The sequence below is a fragment of the Rhinopithecus roxellana genome, chromosome 15 (assembly GCF_007565055.1).
Source record: "Rhinopithecus roxellana isolate Shanxi Qingling chromosome 15, ASM756505v1, whole genome shotgun sequence".
NCBI lineage: Eukaryota > Metazoa > Chordata > Mammalia > Primates > Cercopithecidae > Rhinopithecus > Rhinopithecus roxellana.
This window is the reverse complement of record NC_044563.1, coordinates 100,079,897-100,097,715: the sequence shown is the minus strand read 5'-3', so window position 1 is coordinate 100,097,715 and position 17,819 is coordinate 100,079,897. Positions and strand designations below refer to the sequence as shown.

At 35.0% G+C, this 17,819-nt stretch overlaps 1 protein-coding gene across 6 annotated transcripts in view; it reads left to right on the top strand.

The window, feature by feature from the left end:
• The window catches only part of PGR (progesterone receptor), a 107,739-nt gene extending 90,676 nt beyond the window's left edge, over positions 1–17,063 (top strand). For all 6 annotated transcript variants that reach the window (XR_004053736.1, XR_004053737.1, XR_004053735.1 and 3 more), the window contains 2 exons: positions 4,593–4,750; positions 7,430–17,063. Coding sequence is in view for 3 of the 6 variants with exons in the window: in XM_030918925.1 (XP_030774785.1) it covers positions 4,593–4,750; positions 7,430–7,585 (314 nt within the window). In the remaining 3 variants the exon portion in view is untranslated. The remainder of the gene's footprint in view (positions 1–4,592; positions 4,751–7,429) is intronic.
• Positions 17,064–17,819: the final 756 nt, after the last annotated feature.

The following is a 17,819-nucleotide window of genomic DNA, read 5'->3' as shown; positions in this document are numbered from 1 at the left end:
CTCACACCAGTTAGAATGGCAATCATTAAGAAGTCAGGAAACAACAGGTGTTGGAGAGGATGTGGAGAAATAGGAACACTTTTACACTGTTGGTGGGATTGTAAACTAGTTCAACCATTATGGAAAACAGTATGGCAATTCCTCAAGGATCTAGAACTAGATGTACCATATGACCCAGCCATCCCACTACTGGGTATATACCCAAAGGATTATAAATTATTCTACAAAGACACATGCACACGTATGTTTATTGCGGCACTATTCACAATAGCAAAGACTTGGAATCAACCCAAATGTCCATCTGTGACAGACTGGATTAAGAAAATGTGGCACATATACACCATGGAATACTATGCAGCCATAAAAAAGGATGAGTTTGCGTCCTTTGTAGGGACATGGATGCAGCTGGAAACCATCATTCTTAGCAAACTATCACAAGAACAGAAAACCAAACACCGCATGTTCTCACTCATAGGTGGGAACTGAACAATGACATCACTTGGACTCGGGAAGGGGATCATCACACACTGGGGCCTATCATGGGGAGTGGGGAGGAGGGAGGGATTGCATTGGGGAGTTATACATGATATAAATGATGAATTGATGGGTGCTGACGAGTTGATGGGTGCAGCACACCAACATGGCATAAGTATACATATGTAACAAGCCTGCACGTTATGCACATGTACCCTAGAACTTAAAGTATAATAAAAAAAGTAAATAAAAATAAAAAAAAAGAAAGTTAAGAAAAAAAAAAGAGAGAGAGTTGTGAAGGTTTGAAATGACTGCTCCTTGAAGTAGCTCCAGAAAATTAGTACAACCTCTATGGAAGACCATATGGAGATTTCTCAAAAAACTATAAATACAACTACCATTCTATCTAGCAGTCCCACCACTGGATGTCTTCCCAAAGGAAAAGAAATCATTATATCAGAAAGATACCTGCACTCGTTTATTGCAGCACTGTTCACGATAGCAAGGATAGGGAATCAATCCAAGTGTATATCAACAGATAATAGGATAAAGAAAATGTGATGTATTCACACATATACATACACATACACACACACACACAATGGAATATTCAAACATCAAAAAGAATGAAAGTGTGTCTTTTGCAGCAACATGGATGGAACAGGAAGTCATTATCTTAAGTGAAACAATTCAGAGACAAAGTCAGATACCACATGTTCTCACTTATAAGTGGGAGCTAAATAATGCATATATATGGGCATAGAGTGTGGAATAATTGACAGTGGTGACTTGGAAGGCTGGAAAGGTAGGAGGGGGGTGAGACATTACCTAATGGATACAATGTGCATTATTGGGTGATTGTTATACCAAAAGCCCAGATATCACCACTATGCAATATATGCATGTAACAAAACTGCACAGATATTCCTTAAATTTATACAATTTTTTTTAAAAAGAGGTTCTAGATATACATATAGATGTATATACTAGAGTTTTCAATTGACAAAAATTTGCATAGATATACTGAATTGCCAGAATTACTCTTCAGAGCCCCTTTATGTATAAGATCCTGAAAACTCAAAAACCAAAGAATTAACTTATTTGTTTTTCATAAGTTTGTATCTCTGGCCTTTTTTTTTCTAGGGGAAATGGAAACCAAGTTTTGATTGGGGTGCAGGGGATAAATATAGGTTTAAGAAATAGTAATTTTCCTCCCTGTTCCCTGAGGTACAACAATATTGGAATTAGGCCAAGGCTGGGCACAGTGGCTCATGTCTGTAATCCCAGCACTTTGGGAGCCTGAGGTGGGCAGATTACTTGAGGTCAGGAGTTCAACACCAGCCTGGTCAACACAGTGAAAACCCTGTCTCTACCAAAAAGACAAAAATTAGTCTGAAATGATGGCACACACTTGTAATCCCAGCTACTCAGGAGGCTGAGGCAGGAGAATTGCTTGAACTTGGGAGGTGGAGGTTGCAGTGAGCCAAGATTGTGCCACTGAACTCCAGCCTGGGCGACAGAGCAAGACCTTGTCTCAAAAAAAAAAAAGCAATGAGGCCAACTAACAATCTTAGAATGGCCTCTTGGTGTTCCAGTAAAAGAAAGAGTTGCAAGTCTGAGGTAGAAATGATTAAGCTTAATGAGGAAGGCATCTCAAAAGTTGATACAGGCTAAAAACTAGGTCTCCTGAGCCAAGCAACTAACCAAGTTTCAAATACAAAGGATAAGTTCTTGAAGGACATTAAAAGTGCTATTCCAGTGAACACATGAGTGATAAGCACAACAACCTTATTTCTGATATGGAGAAAGTTTTAGTGGTCTGAATAGATGATCAAACCAGCCACAATATTCCCTTAAGCCTAAGTCTCATCCAAAGGGAAGGCCCTGATTCTCCTCAATACTAGGGAGGCTAAAAGATGTGAGGAAGGAGCAGAAAAAAGTTTGAAGCTAGCAGAAGTTGGTTCATGAGGTTTGAGAAGCCATTTCCATAACATAAAGCATAAGATGAAGCAGCAAGTACTGATGTAGAAGCTGCAGCAAGTTATCCAAAAGATTTAGGTAAGATTATCGCTACTTCTGAAAGTAGCTGTGCTAAAAAACAGGTTTTCAGGGTAGATAAAACAGCTCTCCATTGGAGGAAGATGTCATCTAGGATTTTCATAACTACAGAGAAGAAGTCAATGTCTGGCTTCAAAGCTTCAAAGGACAGGCTGACTCTCTTGTTAGGGGCTAATGAAGCTGGTGACTTGAAGCTGAAGCTAGTGCTCACTTATCATTCTGAAGATCCTAAGGCCTTTAAGAATTATGCTCAATCTATTCTGCTGTTTATGAATGGAACAACAAAGCCTGGATGACAGCACATCTGTTTATGGCATGGTTTACTGAATATTTTAATCCACTGTTGAAACTTATTGCTCAGAAAGGAATACTACTTTCAAATATTATTGCTCATTGACAATGCACCTAGTCAGCCAAGAGCTTTTATGGAAATATGCAAGAAGATTAATGTTTTCATTTCTGCTAACACAACATTCATTCTATAGTTCGTAGATCAAAGAGTAATTTTCCACTTTCATATCTTATTATTTAAGAAATATATTTTGTAAAGCTGTAGCTGCCATAGACAGTGATTCCTCTGATGGATCTGGGTAAAGTAGATTGAAAACCTTCTAGAAAGGATTCATCATTCTAGATGCCATTAAGAACATTCATGATTCATGGCAGAAGGTGAAAACAGCAAAATTAACAAGAGTTTGGAAGAAGTTTGTTTCATCCCTCTTGGATGACTTTGAGGGAGTTCAAAACTTCAGTGGAGGAAATAACTACAGATGTGTGAAAAGAAGAAGAGAATTAAAATTAGACGTAGAACCTGAAGACATGACTGAATTGCACTAGTTTCATAAAACTTGAAAGATGAGTTGTTTCTTATGGATGAGCGAAGAAAGTGGTTTCTTGAGTTGGAAACTGCTTCTAGTGAAGATGCTCTGAACATTATTGAAATGACAACAAAGGATTTCGAAGATTACATAAATTTAGTTGATAATGCAGCAGCCGGACTTAAGAGGACTGACTCCAGTTATGAAAGAAGTTCTACTGTGGGTAAAATGCCATCAAACTGCTAGCATTGCATGCTACAGAAAAAATTATTCTCAAAAGAGTCAATTGATGCAACAAACGTCATTGTTGCCTTATTTTGAGAAACTGTCATAGCCACCCCAACCTTCAGCAACCACCACCCTGAACAATCAGCATCCATCAACATTTAGACAAGACCCTCCACCAGCAAAAAGATTTTGACTCATGGAAGACTCAGATGATTGTTACCGTTTTCTAGCAATAAAGTATTTTTTTAGTTAAGGTATGTTCATTTTTAAAATAATGCTGTTGCACACTTAATACATTCTACTATAGTGTGAATATAACTTCTATGTGGACTGGGAAACCAAAAGATGCATGCGATTCACTTTGTTGCAATATTTCCTTTATTGCAGTGGTCTGGAACCAAACCAGCTATATCTCCAAGATATGCCTGTGTAACAAAGTGGCTGGATATAAGATAAATATTTAAATATTAATACTTTTCTCCCATATCAGCAGGAAGGCATTAGAAAATTTAATGAGGCAATTTTTAAAATTACAACAAAAAGATAAATCATCTAGGAATAATCTTAATGACAAATACTTGAGATTTATATAAAGAAGACAAAAGTTTACTAAGAGATCCAAGCCAAGTGTTCATTAAAAAGAAGGGGAAAAAAAGGACCCAGATTACATGCAGCTGTAAACTAAATCAAACCAGGTATTCAAGAAGCATGTAGAATAAGGCCAGGTACTCTTTTGAGCAAATGCTAAGATAGATGCACAATCCATTGATACAGGTCTAAAATAGGTCATCTGAAGTGTTCTTTAATATACCTATTAGTTCTTATATTCTTCCAGTGAACTAGCAGTTTATATGTCCTGATACTATCAATAACACGATCTCTTTCCTATATAAGGTGTTTTATTTCTAGAGTCACATATCAGAAGAAATCTTTATATATCTGAGAAATATGTGTTATAAGTTGTTAATGTCATCTTTTTAAACATAACTGCCACTTTTAATTGTCTTCTTACAGTTCCTTTGGAAGGACTACGAAGTCAAACCCAGTTTGAGGAGATGAGGTCAAGCTACATTAGAGAGCTCATCAAGGCAATTGGTTTGAGGCAAAAAGGAGTTGTGCCTAGCTCACAGCGTTTCTATCAGCTTACAAAACTTCTTGATAACTTGCATGATGTAAGTATTTGGTTGATTCCAGAATATCAATGATTATTCTCTGATTTTCTATAACTTTTTAAATGTTACATATCAATTTTACTTTATATGATTTTCTCAGATTAATGCTTGTATTTTAAAAGTGTTTGGATCACGCTGCCCAGACTTTATATATATTTTTTTCATTTTCAATATAGACCACTCAAATATTCTTTTACAAGTATTTGTATAATTTGAGGGTAATTTAATAGGTGATAGAAATTATGGTACATTTCCTGAATATGTTCTAAAATATTTGTGCCTAAAATTATAAAAGATTTTATATATACAGTAAAAACAAAGGTATGTATGTGGAAAATAAGACTCATGCCATTTTAAATGGAATTATAAATAACATTGCTGATGGATGGGCAATCAGGCAATATATAGCAAAAGTTAAAATTTGCATGCTTTTCAAGTTTCTATGTTTTAGAATTTATCTTAAAGAAATAATTAGGCAAATGTAATATACATGCAAGGATGTTCACCATAGCAGAGGGGAAAAAAAGAAAAACAAACAAGAAATGCCCAACACCAGAAGTGGATTACTAAGAAAATATATCTGTGGTTTGTCAAGATATATGAAATACAAGCTTTTATTGCTACTATGTTCAGATCACATTAAAATGACAGTGAAGGCATAAAAAAGCTATGCACTCACCAGGTCAACTTTTGAGGTCTTACTCCTGAATATGAACAGACAGCCAAGATTATGAGCTATTTGAGTAAAGCCTCTAAAATGAAAGGCAGAAAGCAAAATAAAAAGACACTTGAAGGAAAGAAACACCAGTGCAGAGAACAGAAGAGAACTTCTAACATCCTCAGAGAAATAAGAATGATATGGTGTCCATGACATGAGAACAGAAAACATTTTTAAATGAACATTTAGCAAGAAAATACTTTTGGATAATTAAATGAAGAAAGGCAGAAATTAAAAATTCACTGAAAGGGCTGAAATGGAAGAGAAAATCTGGGGAAAAGTAAAAGATCAAAACATGGAAAATTAGAAAGAAGAGTTATAGTAAATTTAGTATCCAGGGAGTTCTAGCCTCCAGTTAATAGGAATGTCCAAAAGAAAAAATAGAGAAAATCAAGGAGAGAAATTTTTGTAAGAAATCATAAAATTTGCTGGAACTGAAATACAGGAGTTTTCTAACAATAAGGGTCCAGTGTAGAGGCACTGCACAATTGAACTAAGGTACATTATTGTAAAACTGTAGCATGCCAGAAATGAAGAGAATATTTTAAAGTATACCAGCAATGAAAGAAACAGATCACATAGAAGTTATCAGGATTCAGAATGATGTTGGACTCCTCTGCAGCAACACTGGAAGCCAGAAGACAGTGGAGCAGGCCTTCAGAATTTCACGGAAAAGAAAATCTTCTAAGAATTTCATACCTAGCCAAACCATCAAACAAGTACAATGGCAGCATGAAAGTATTTTCAATTGTGCAAGGTCTTCTAGAGTTTACCTCAGATACAACCTTTCTCAAGAGTTGCTACAGGCTGTCTTATAACAAAACACGGGACTAAGCCAAAGATCCACCCCTAGAGAGATGCAAAGTGATGCCCCAATACAATAATTGTGCAGAGCAGTAGTTAGTCTAGATAGGAGCAGTAATACAACGGGTTCTAGGATACCAGCTCCAGGAAAAACAAATGGAACTGAGAGATTACCAGTAAGTATGACTGTAATTGAGGTGATTTTTACAATTCTGTTGGAGCATTTGACTATGACTTTGTGACAAATGTAGAGAAAACAAAGCAAACAAGAATACGAGGTGATTCACTTTCACAAAATAAAAATTAGTCATAAGAATGGAGATGCAATCCAGCAGAAAACCATTAAAAATCTTTATAATATAAATGCTGGATATTGCCTTTAGCTAAAAATTGAGCCAAAAGCTCTCTCTGGGAAGAAGAGAACATGTACATAGTTGAGGAAGAGAGTGTCTAGTATAAGAGAACTTCATTTTCTTCATTTCCCATAGTAGAAACTAAAACTAACTTTATTGGAAATATAGAAATAAATATCAAAAGACACAGGCTACAAAAAGTTGAAGGTAGTTGTGTCTACGGGGCTGGAATAGGGATAGGAAGAAGTCTATCAGGAAACTGCAAGGCTGTATTGCTGCTGCTGCTGCTGCTGCTGCTGCTTTTGCTTTTATAATCATGTAGTACTACTTGGCTTTTAACACTATACACATGAATTACTTTGATAAAAATTAGATTAAACGATGTTGGATTATTGGCATAGAAAGAATCAATATGTTATATAAAACAGCCAGATTAGCAAATAGAATTTATGAAACATGTATAACATCGTGTGTATATTTGGGTATGTCTGTATACATGTATAAAAGGCAAAAAACCTTGAGTAATATACCAAAATGTTCACACAGTTTATCCTGTGGAATTATGAATAACTTTCATTTCTTTAAATAAATCTTTCTGTAATATCAGAATGTTCTATCACGAGTATGTAACATTTTACATATTATTCTAGAAAATGGTAGGAGTTATTTTCATTGTGGTAAGAAGAAAACACCTTGAGAAGTATTTATATTATAAATAGTTAGAAAAATAAGTTGCCATATTTGAATAGCATATGAATTTATTATTTTTATTACATGTTTTCTACTCATTTGTTAAACCAACAGCTTGTCAAACAACTTCATCTGTACTGCTTGAATACATTTATCCAGTCCCGGGCACTGAGTGTTGAATTTCCAGAAATGATGTCTGAAGTTATTGCTGCACAATTACCCAAGATATTGGCAGGGATGGTGAAACCCCTTCTCTTTCATAAAAAGTGAATGTCATCTTTTTCTTTTAAAGAATTAAATTCTGTGGTATGTCTTTTTGTTTTGGTCAGGATTATGAGGTCTTGAATTTTTATAATGTTCTTCTGAAAGCCTTACATTTATAACGTATCATAGTGTGTAAACTTAAGAGAAAAATTGTGAGGTTCTAATTATTTTCCTTTATAAAGTATAATTAGAATGTTTAACTGTTTTGTGTACCCATATTTTCTTGAAGAATTTACAAGACTGAAAAAGTACTAAAATTGTTAAACTATATCTTATCCATATTATTTCATACCATGTAGGTGAGAATTTTTAACTTTTGCATCTAACAAATCATCTACCTTAATTAAGAGAAAAAAAATCTTACATGTAATAATACAAAGCTATTGTATAAGTTATTTCTAGGTAACTCCCTTTGTCTCAATTATATTTCCAAAAATGAACATTTAAAATGTTATACAAAATTTTGTCTATATATATTTGTGTGAAGATGAAATTCATAACTTTCATCAGATTTTCAAAAGTATTTTTAATGCAAAAAATGTAGAAAGAATTTAAAACCACTAAAATAGATTGATGTTCTTCAAACTAGGCAAAACAACTCATATGTTAAGACCGTTTTCCAGATTGGAAACACAAATCTCTTAGGAAGTTAATAAGTAGATTTATATCATTATACAAATAGTATTGTGGGTTTTGTAGGTTTTTAAAATAACCTTTTTGGGGGAGAGAATCGTCCTCTAATGAGGTATTACAAGAGGAAATAAGAAATCAGAAGATTATGGCCTAACTGTACTCCTTACCACCTGTGGCATGTTGAAAGTTAGTCACCCTTACTGATTTTCAATTCTCTCACCTTTGAAGGTAGTAAAATATCTTTCCTGCCAATTGCTCCTTTTGGTCAGAGCTTATTAACATCTTTTCAAATCAAAGGAAAGAAGGGAGAGGAGGAGGAGGGAGGTATCAATTCACATACCTTTCTCTTTATCCTCCACTATCATGAATTCATCTTATGTTTCAGCCATGCAGATCTTTTTACCATCAAATTTCTGCCAGAATTTTCCCCTTTGATGCTAATTCCATATGCACGTTTCAACCTTCAAGACTCAGCCAAATGTCATTTCTGTAAAATCTTCTCTGAGTCTTTCAAGCAGTAATTTGCCTTCTCCTAGAGTTCACCTGCCATTTTGTGCACATTTGAGTTACAGTAGCATGTTGTTTTACAATTGTGACTCTCCTAGGAGTCTGAGAGCCACATAAAGTGGACAATAGTGTTTGTCGACTGAGAGTTGAATGACATGTTCTCTCTGTCTTGGTATTACAGTAGATTTTGATCATTCTTTGGTTACATTTTTGCATATTTCTGTACCCATGACTCTATGACTTTCTTCTCCCATGCTTTATCTCTATCAATTATCTTCATCACTTTTAAGCTTTCCACCTTTGCTTCCTACTTTGTGAGATCTCTCCCTTTACTGACTATAACATAGAAGAAAAGAAGTGTATTTTATGTATCTTAAGGACAATATTTTAGATTTCTTGTTCTAAGTTTTTAAACTGAATGAATGGGATATTATCTCCCTAAGAAAAATTCCACAAAACAATTATTTCTCACGTTTATGTAGCCTTAAATTGTTTTGTACTGTAAACCTCAGTATACAAACTTTCTTCATTTCTAATTTCATTCAACAAATATTGATCGAGTACCTGGTATTAGCACAAGAAAAATGTGCCAATAAGCCTTATGAGAATTTGGAGCTGAAGAAAGACTATATAACTCAGGAAAGTTACAGTCCAGTAGTAGGTATAAATTACAGTGCCTGATAGGTAGGCATTTTAATATCTGTACACTCAACATATATTAGATCGATGCAAAACATTTACATACAATTTTACTGATACATGTGCAGCACAAAGGTACTAACTTTAGAGTAAATATTAAATAACACCTTTATGTGTCAGTAATTCATTTGCATTAAATCTTATTGAAAAGGCTTTCAGTATATTTTCCCCACAAATGTCATCCCAAGAGAAGTATTTTTAACATCTCCCAAATATAATAGTTACAGGAAATCTACCTCTGTGAGAGTGACACCTCTCAGAATGAACTGTGTGACATAAGAAAATGAATGTAGGTCTATCCAAAAAAAACCCAAGAAACAAAAACAATATTATTAGCCCTTTATACTTAAGTGATGGACTCAGGGAACAGTTGATATTGTGATCATTTTATTATCTCATTCTTGTTACTTTGAATTAAACCAATATTTTGATGATATAAATCATTTTCACAGCATAGATTTAATTTCCATCATAACTTTAAAATTTTCTAATTTCACTCAACTATGAGGGAATAGAATGTGGTAGCCACAGGTTTGGCTTTTGTTAAAATGTTTGATATCTTCGATGTTGATCTCTGTCTGCAATGTAGATGTCTAAATGCTAGGATTTAATATTTAATACTAAGCTTAAAAAATAAAACACCTTTTTAAAAAGAATATGGCTTCACCAAATGGAAAATATCTAATTTCTAAATCTTTTTCTCTACAAAGTCCTATCTACTAATGTCTCCATTACTATTTAGTCATCATAACCATTATCTTCATTTTACAGGTCATGTTCTTTCTGGTAGCTCTAAAATGACACTAAATCATAAGAAGACAGGTTACATATCAGGAAATACTTGAAGGTTACTGAAATAGATTCTTGAGTTAATGAAAATATTTTCCGTAAAAAGGTTTGAAAAGCCATTTGAGTCTAAAGCATTATACCTCCATTATCAGTAGTTATGTGACAATTGTGTGCGTGTGTGTTTAATGTTTAAAGATGTGACACTTTTTAGTAAGGCAATGCTATGCTATTTTTTCACATTTAACATTAAGATAATTTATTGCTATACAGATGATATGGAAATATGATGAACAATATTTTTTTGCCAAAACTATGCCTTGTAAGTAGCCATAGCATGTCAACCTGTAACTTAAATTATCCACAGCCAGTCATGTGTTTGATGATGGGCACTGTGGAGATAGCTGACGTAGGACTGTGCCCCCCTTCTCTGCCACTTACTAGCTGGATGAGATTAAGCAAGTCATTTAACCTCTCTGATTAAACCTGCCTTTGCCCAGTGCTTTATAATGAATAGAAATGGAAACCAAAAAAATGTATACAGGCGTTCAGAAATAGTAATTGCTATTATTTTGTTTTCATTAAGCCATAGTTCTGGCTGTAATTTTATCAAACTAACTGGCTATTTTCTGTAGTGAAACCAGGATTCTAGAAAGTCTCATTGTTTTATTTATGTCACCATGTGCTATGATATATTTGATTGAATTCATTTAAAATTAGGGCTGAAAGTATTCAAGTAATTTATTCTGCTGAAAAAATACAGTGTTTTGAGTTTAGGGCCTGTTTTATCAAAGATCTAAAGAGCCTATCACTCTTTCATTGCAGATGTTTTAAAATAATGACACTGATTTTAACATTTTAAGTGTCTTTTTAGAATGAAGAGCCTGACTAGAACACAGTCCCTACAAAAACCCATGCTGAAATTATTTTTTACTATGGCAACAATTCCACAAAAGGGAACAATGGGTTTAGAAATCACAGTGAAGTCATCAACCCAAAAAATAACTTCCTATCCCTAAGAAGGTTATGATGTAAGATGCCCGCAAGAAATCTATGTCTGCTTTAATCTTTCTTGTATTCCTTTGGTAGAATGGCTATTACATTTTTAGTTTTTGCTGTGAGTATCTAGGCAATTTCTCTCATCCATACTTATCCTTCACACATCAGAAGTCAGGACAGAATATGAATCCTTTTAAATATTTTTACAACCCTAGAGCCTTGTGCATAAAAAGCACTCAAAACTTGCAAAATATATATTTTTTCAAATTTAAAGATACTCTATTTTTGTATTCAATAATTCAACACTGATAAAGTCCCCACTGATAAAGTGAAGTGGACAAGAAAACAAGTAATGGCATAAGTTTCTTGTTCCCAAAGTATGCCTGTTCAGTAGCCATTGGATGTGGGAAATTTCTACATCTCTTAAAATTTTACAGGAAATACATAGCCAGATAGTCTAGCAAAAGTTCATCAAGTCCTAAATTGCTTATCCTTACTACACTAAGTCATGAAATGATTTTTAATGAAAAGAACATCACCTAGGTTTTGTGATTTGTTTTTTTCTTGTTCATGGCTGAGTGAAAAGAACAATCTCTGTTTCTCCCTAGCATCTGCGGACTATTTAATGTACCATAATTCCACACTCTGTGGTCCTTATTAAATCCAAAATTAAACAAAAAGCAGTAAAATAACTGACTACTCACCCATATTATGAAATATAATCCAAACCAGATTAGTCAACATCCATAAGATGAATCTAAGCTGAACTGGGCCCAGATTATTGAGTTCAGGTTGGATCACATCCCTATTTATTGATAAACTCAGGAAAGAAGGCCTTACAGACCATCAGCTAGCTGTAGCTAATAGAACCTACATTTCTAAAGTTAGGCCTAGAATGAATATGGCCTTAAAAACTGAAAAGAAGCAGGAAAGAATAATTTTCTTCGATAATTTTTCCACCCTGTCACTGGAGAAAATTTAAGAATTTGGGGGTGTTGGTAGTAAGTTAAACACAGCAGCTGTTCATGGTACAAATGATTTAATACATACATTCTCTGAATATCCTATAACCAAAGCAAAGAAAAACACCAAGGGGTTTGTTCTCCTCCTTGTAGCTGACTGCATTCCAAGGCAGAGCTCAGGTCACATGCCCAGGGGCTGCGCCCAAGCTTGTCCGCAGCCTTATGCAGCTGTGGAGTCTGGAAGACTGTTGCAGGACTGCTGGCCTAGTCCCAGAATGTCAGCCTCATTTTCGTTTTACTGGCTCTTGTTGCTTTATGTCATGCTGACCTTATTGTTAAACACAGGTTTGTTTGCTTTTTTTCCACTCATGGAGACATGGGAGAGGCATTATTTTTAAGCCGGTTGAAAACTAACTGATAAAGCATTTTTAGAGAAACATGAATCAGGCAGCTAAGAAAGCATACTCTGTCCATTACTTTAAAGAAAATGTACAGATTATTAACTCTGTAGTGTGGCATTAATGTCCTGGTCAATATTTAGATAGGTATGAATACAATATTTAAATGATATTGTAAATAGTTTTCAGGACATATGCTATAGCTTATTTTTATTATCTTTTGAAATTGCTCTTAATACATCAAATACTGATGTATTCAATTTATCAGATATAAATTATTCTAAATGAAGCCCACTTCAATGTTTTTGTCTTGTCAGTTATATGTTAAGCTTCTGATCTCTTTGTCTACGATGTTTACTAATCTGAGTTTTTGTTCTTATGAATTATTTTAGACAGCAGTGGTTTTAAGCTTTTTGCCACAAAAAATACCTTTTATTTTCTCCTCCCCCAGAAAAGTTTATACCTTGAAGTATCTATCCACCAAACTCTACTTCTATTAAGAAATAGTTATTTTGTTTTCTTAATGTTTTGTTATTCAAAGACATATCAATGAAAGCTGCTGAGCAGCATGAATAACAATTATATCCACACCGATTTGATATATTGTGTGTCGCCTTAACTTGATAGTATAAAATGTCATTGCTTTTTAAATAATAGCTAGTCAATGGTCTTCTGTCGTAGCTTTCCTAAACTAGGTTAAGATCCAGAGCTTTGGGGTCCTAATATATTACATACAATTATCTTTTTCTAAGGGCTTTAAAATTCATGCGAATAACCAAAAAAGGTACGTGGAAAGTTAATTCAAACATGCCATATTCTTGTTAAAACAGAGATGTGGCTCTGCTTGTTCTCCATAAGGTAGAAATACTTTCCAGAATTTACCTAAACTAGTAAGCCCTGTATTTGCTATGATTAGGGATAGGAAGATATTTTCACATGGCAGACTTTAGAATTCCTCACTTTAGCCAATAAAGTATCTCCTTTTGATCTTAGTATTCTGTGTATTTTAACTTTTCTAAGATGTGCATGTTTATAAGAAAAATCAGCAGAAAGGGTTTTTTTTTTTTACGTTAAAAGCTTTTTACTGAAATTTGAAAGAAACAGAAGAAAATATCTAAGTTCTTTGTATTTTGAGAAGATTAAATATGATTTACATAAGTTACATGGAGGGCTATCGAAAACATTAACTTAAATATTTTTTGTTGAAAAGTCTTACTTTAGGCATCATTTTATTCCTCAGCAACTAGCTGTGAAGCCTTTACTGTGTTGTATGCCAGTCACTCTGCCAGATTGTGGAGATAACCAGTGTTCCCTTCTTCTCCGAGCTTAGAGTTGGGTGGGGAATAAAGACAGGTAAACAGCTACAATGTTGTACTGTGAGTGCTTATGCTGGAGAAAGTTCAGGGAACTACTAGAGCACCTAAGAGGAGCACCTACCTTGAATTTAGGGGTTAGTAGAGGCATCCTGAAAAAAGTCAAGCCTAAGCCATGATCTACAAGCAGTTTAGGAATTAGCAGAACATGCAGGGTGAGGAGATGCCAAAGGCAAGAAGAGAAGTATTCCAAACAGGAGGGATCCCAAAGAGAGAAGAGTATCCCAAACAACATATGTACAAACGTGATGGGGAAAGAGAATGTGGGGTGGGGATGGATGATGAGACGGAAGCAAGCCAGGTCTAGATAATCAGTGGCCTTGTACACAATGTTAAAGAGTGTAGACTTGATTCTGTTGTAAACAGGAAAGCAGCACAATTCATATGAATATTTTAGAAGACTCCCACTGGAATATGGAGAATAAAGTTGGAGATGACTAATCCTGGAAGCAGGGAGAGCATTTTTGAGGAAGTTGCACTATTTTGTTGAAAATGATGGTCATAAACATGAGGAGTTGTAGGTGATCATGACCTCCTCTCTAATTTTCCAGAAGGGTTTTGGAAGATATAACATAGGAACATTGACAGAACTGACGAAAGGAGACAAAATATGCCATATAAATTGTCAAACACAAGGCCAGACATCTAATTATTTTGCATATGTGTTGAAATTACAGATTTTTCAAGAAAGAGAACAAAAACTACAAAACTTAGTTTTACCAAGTCCCAGAATTCTATCTATCCAAACAATCTGTACCACTCCACCTATATCTCTACCTTTGCATTTCTGTCCAACCTCAAAGTCCAGGTCTATATACACAGGTAAGACTAGAGCAGCTCAAGGTTCAGAAAATAAGAAAGAAAGAGGAACTGAGTTGTGTTGAACCCATGCAAAATAAACACATTCTTTGTATAGATTCTTGAAACTTCAAGAGGAGAGGAATTCACCTAACTCATAGGTATTTGATGTTATGAATCCATGGCTGGGCTCGGCTTTTAAAAAGCCTTATCTGAGATTCCTTCTGTGGAACAAAGTTCCATCAAAGCCCATTTAAAAGCCTACATTAAAAACAAAATTCTTACTGCATTGTATACAAATAATAATGCCATGATCAAATAATCAGATGCTATTATCAAGTGGAATTACAAAATGGTATACCCACTCCAAAAAAAGAGCTAAATTCTCGATAGACTGTCAAGACTTCATGAGCCCTCCACAGCATTGGAGCTGAGGAGGAAGCACTGGTGAGCAATAGGTTGAAGAGAAAACTTGGCGCTTAAGAATCTTTCCATCTTTTCTCATCTAAAGGAGCCTTATTTTTGGATTACCTCATTCAATTTCCATCAATAGCTGGTTTTCCTTTTTAGTTCCACTAACCAGACAGCAGCTGGGAAGGAAGAAGCTTTCTATGTGCACATGGTAGCTGTGGGAAGGAGATTTCTTTCTCCAGGTCATATGCCACTCCCTTGTTAGTTATGCCTAGTCATAGAACCCATTTCTGTCGTCTCATATTTAAGTCTTTGGCTTGTGAATTTATCTATTCTTTTGGCTTCAGCACTGCAGAGTGCTGAGACTGCTAACTTCCATTCTTGCTGCTTAGCAGATTCCTCATTCCTCTTAGGCCCAGCTGTTTTCTCATCTGGCCCTGCTGCGGAGTCACCTTGCCCCTTCAGGAGAGCCATGGCTTACCACTGCCTGCTAAGCCTCCACTCAGCTGCCACCACACTAAATCCAGGTTTCTCTAAGATGTTGCAGAGTTTACAGGCAAGCATAAAAGTCTTGATTTTCCTGGACTTCCCTTTGTCTTAATCTCACCTCCTTCAAGTTTCAGTCTCAGAATGTAGGCATTTGTCCTCTTTGCCCTACTTCTTCCTTCTTCTGAATCATGAAAGCCCCTCACTTCCTCTTGCTGTGTGCTGGAGGCTTCTGTCAGGTCTTAGAATGAGTTCTCATCTAGTCCTAGTAGCTTTCGATGCTTAAGTCCACCTTTTAAGGATACCTTTGAGATGTAGACCATTGTTTTTCACTTGAGAAAGACCAAATCTCCAGACTTGCCTTTCTGTGGATTTCAAAGACCAATTGAGGAAGTCAAAAGCTGAATGTTCACTTTCTTTGAATTTTCTGCTATAACAATTCCAGTTCTCCTCAGAGCAGTATACCTGCCTCCAACTGACCAGGAGAAAGATCAGGTGCCAAATAGAAAAACACAAAGATTAATTATTTCAAATAAGCATATACTTTGAAAGTGCTTTGGGAATTCATGAGGTTTTCTATCAAGAGGGTAAGACTCTTCATCCATGTGTGCCTGACAGTCCTGGCACTGGCTGGTAACAGATGCAAAACTGTAAAAATTAGGTGATCATGGATTTTAACGGTATCATCACATACTTATTTTCTATGTAATGTTTTATATTTCCCCTAAAATACTTTGACTGTTTTGCACATGGTAGATATTCACATTTTTTTTGTGTTGAAGTTGATGAAATCTTCAGTTATCTACCCCATTGCTTGTTAGTAAAATTAATGTTAATACTTGGCAAGAGATGCAGGGAATTTTTCTCATGACTCACGCCCTATGTAGTTATTAATGCTACTACCCTATTTTGAGTAAATAGTAGGTCACTAAGTACACTATCCAGAGTTATACTTTTAAAGATATTTAGCCCTATATACTTCTTGAGTCTAAAGTCATACACTTTGCTCATTTCTGAATGGGAAAGACATTTGAGAGTATGTTGACAATTGATGTGAAGGTTTTTGCCAAGAAGGTGAAACTGTCCTTTCATCTGTGTATGCCTGGGGCTGGGTCCCTGGCAGTGATTGGGTGACAATGCAAAGCTGTAAAAACTAGGTGCTAGTGGGCACCTAACATCATCATCGTGTACTTATTTTCAAGCTAATATGCAAAATCCCATCTCTGTTTTTAAACTAAGTGTAGATTTCAGAGAAAATATTTTGTGGTTCACATAAGAAAACAGTCTACTCAGCTTGACAAGTGTTTTATGTTAAATTGGCTGGTGGTTTGAAATGAATCATCTTCACATAATATTTTCTTTAAAAATATTGTGAATTTAGCTCTAATTCTTGTTATTCTGTGTGATAATAAAGAATAAACTAATTTCTATATCTTTCTTTATTAATGAATTACAGCATCTAAAACCTCAATACAATTACATACAAGACACATACCAATCATCAGTACATTCTTTACCAGTCATTTTAAATTTATAACCAACATTTCAATTTGTACAATACTGTATGTGGCATAAGGTGAGATATTGATATGGAAGATTTGGCATTATAGAGACAATATCCTTGACTGTGTATGCATTTTAGCAAAGCAAAGAGTGATTCTCAAGCAATTAAGTTGAAACCAACTACATAGTGTTTTAATCAGAAAGACAAAATACAATCAACTGATACCTAGTGAGATTCAATAAGATACTGTTTTGATTATTCACATTGATTAAAAAGTTTGGTATTATACAAGAATTTTCATATGAAATTTAATGCATTTGACATTAAGGCAAATGATAATCTACTTATAATAACAAAGTATTTCAGACTACATTGGTTTCATTACTAGGAGTATAATTTAGTATAGTCCTAGAAATATACAAATATGCTCCTTTAGTAAATAAAATAAATGCCTAAATTGTATAAGGAACTGATCCAAGCAAACCCCAAAATGGGGGCTCAGCTTGGGAGAATTTTTGGCTTAATTCAGAAAAGAATTCAAGAGGGAGTCCACAGTGAAAGCAGCCAAGTTTATTGGAGCAACAGCGTCCAGCAAAATGGCTACTCCATAGGCAGAGTAGCCCTCGTGGGTTGCTGGCTAGCTAGATGTATACCAACTCTTAATTATATGCTAAATATGAGGTC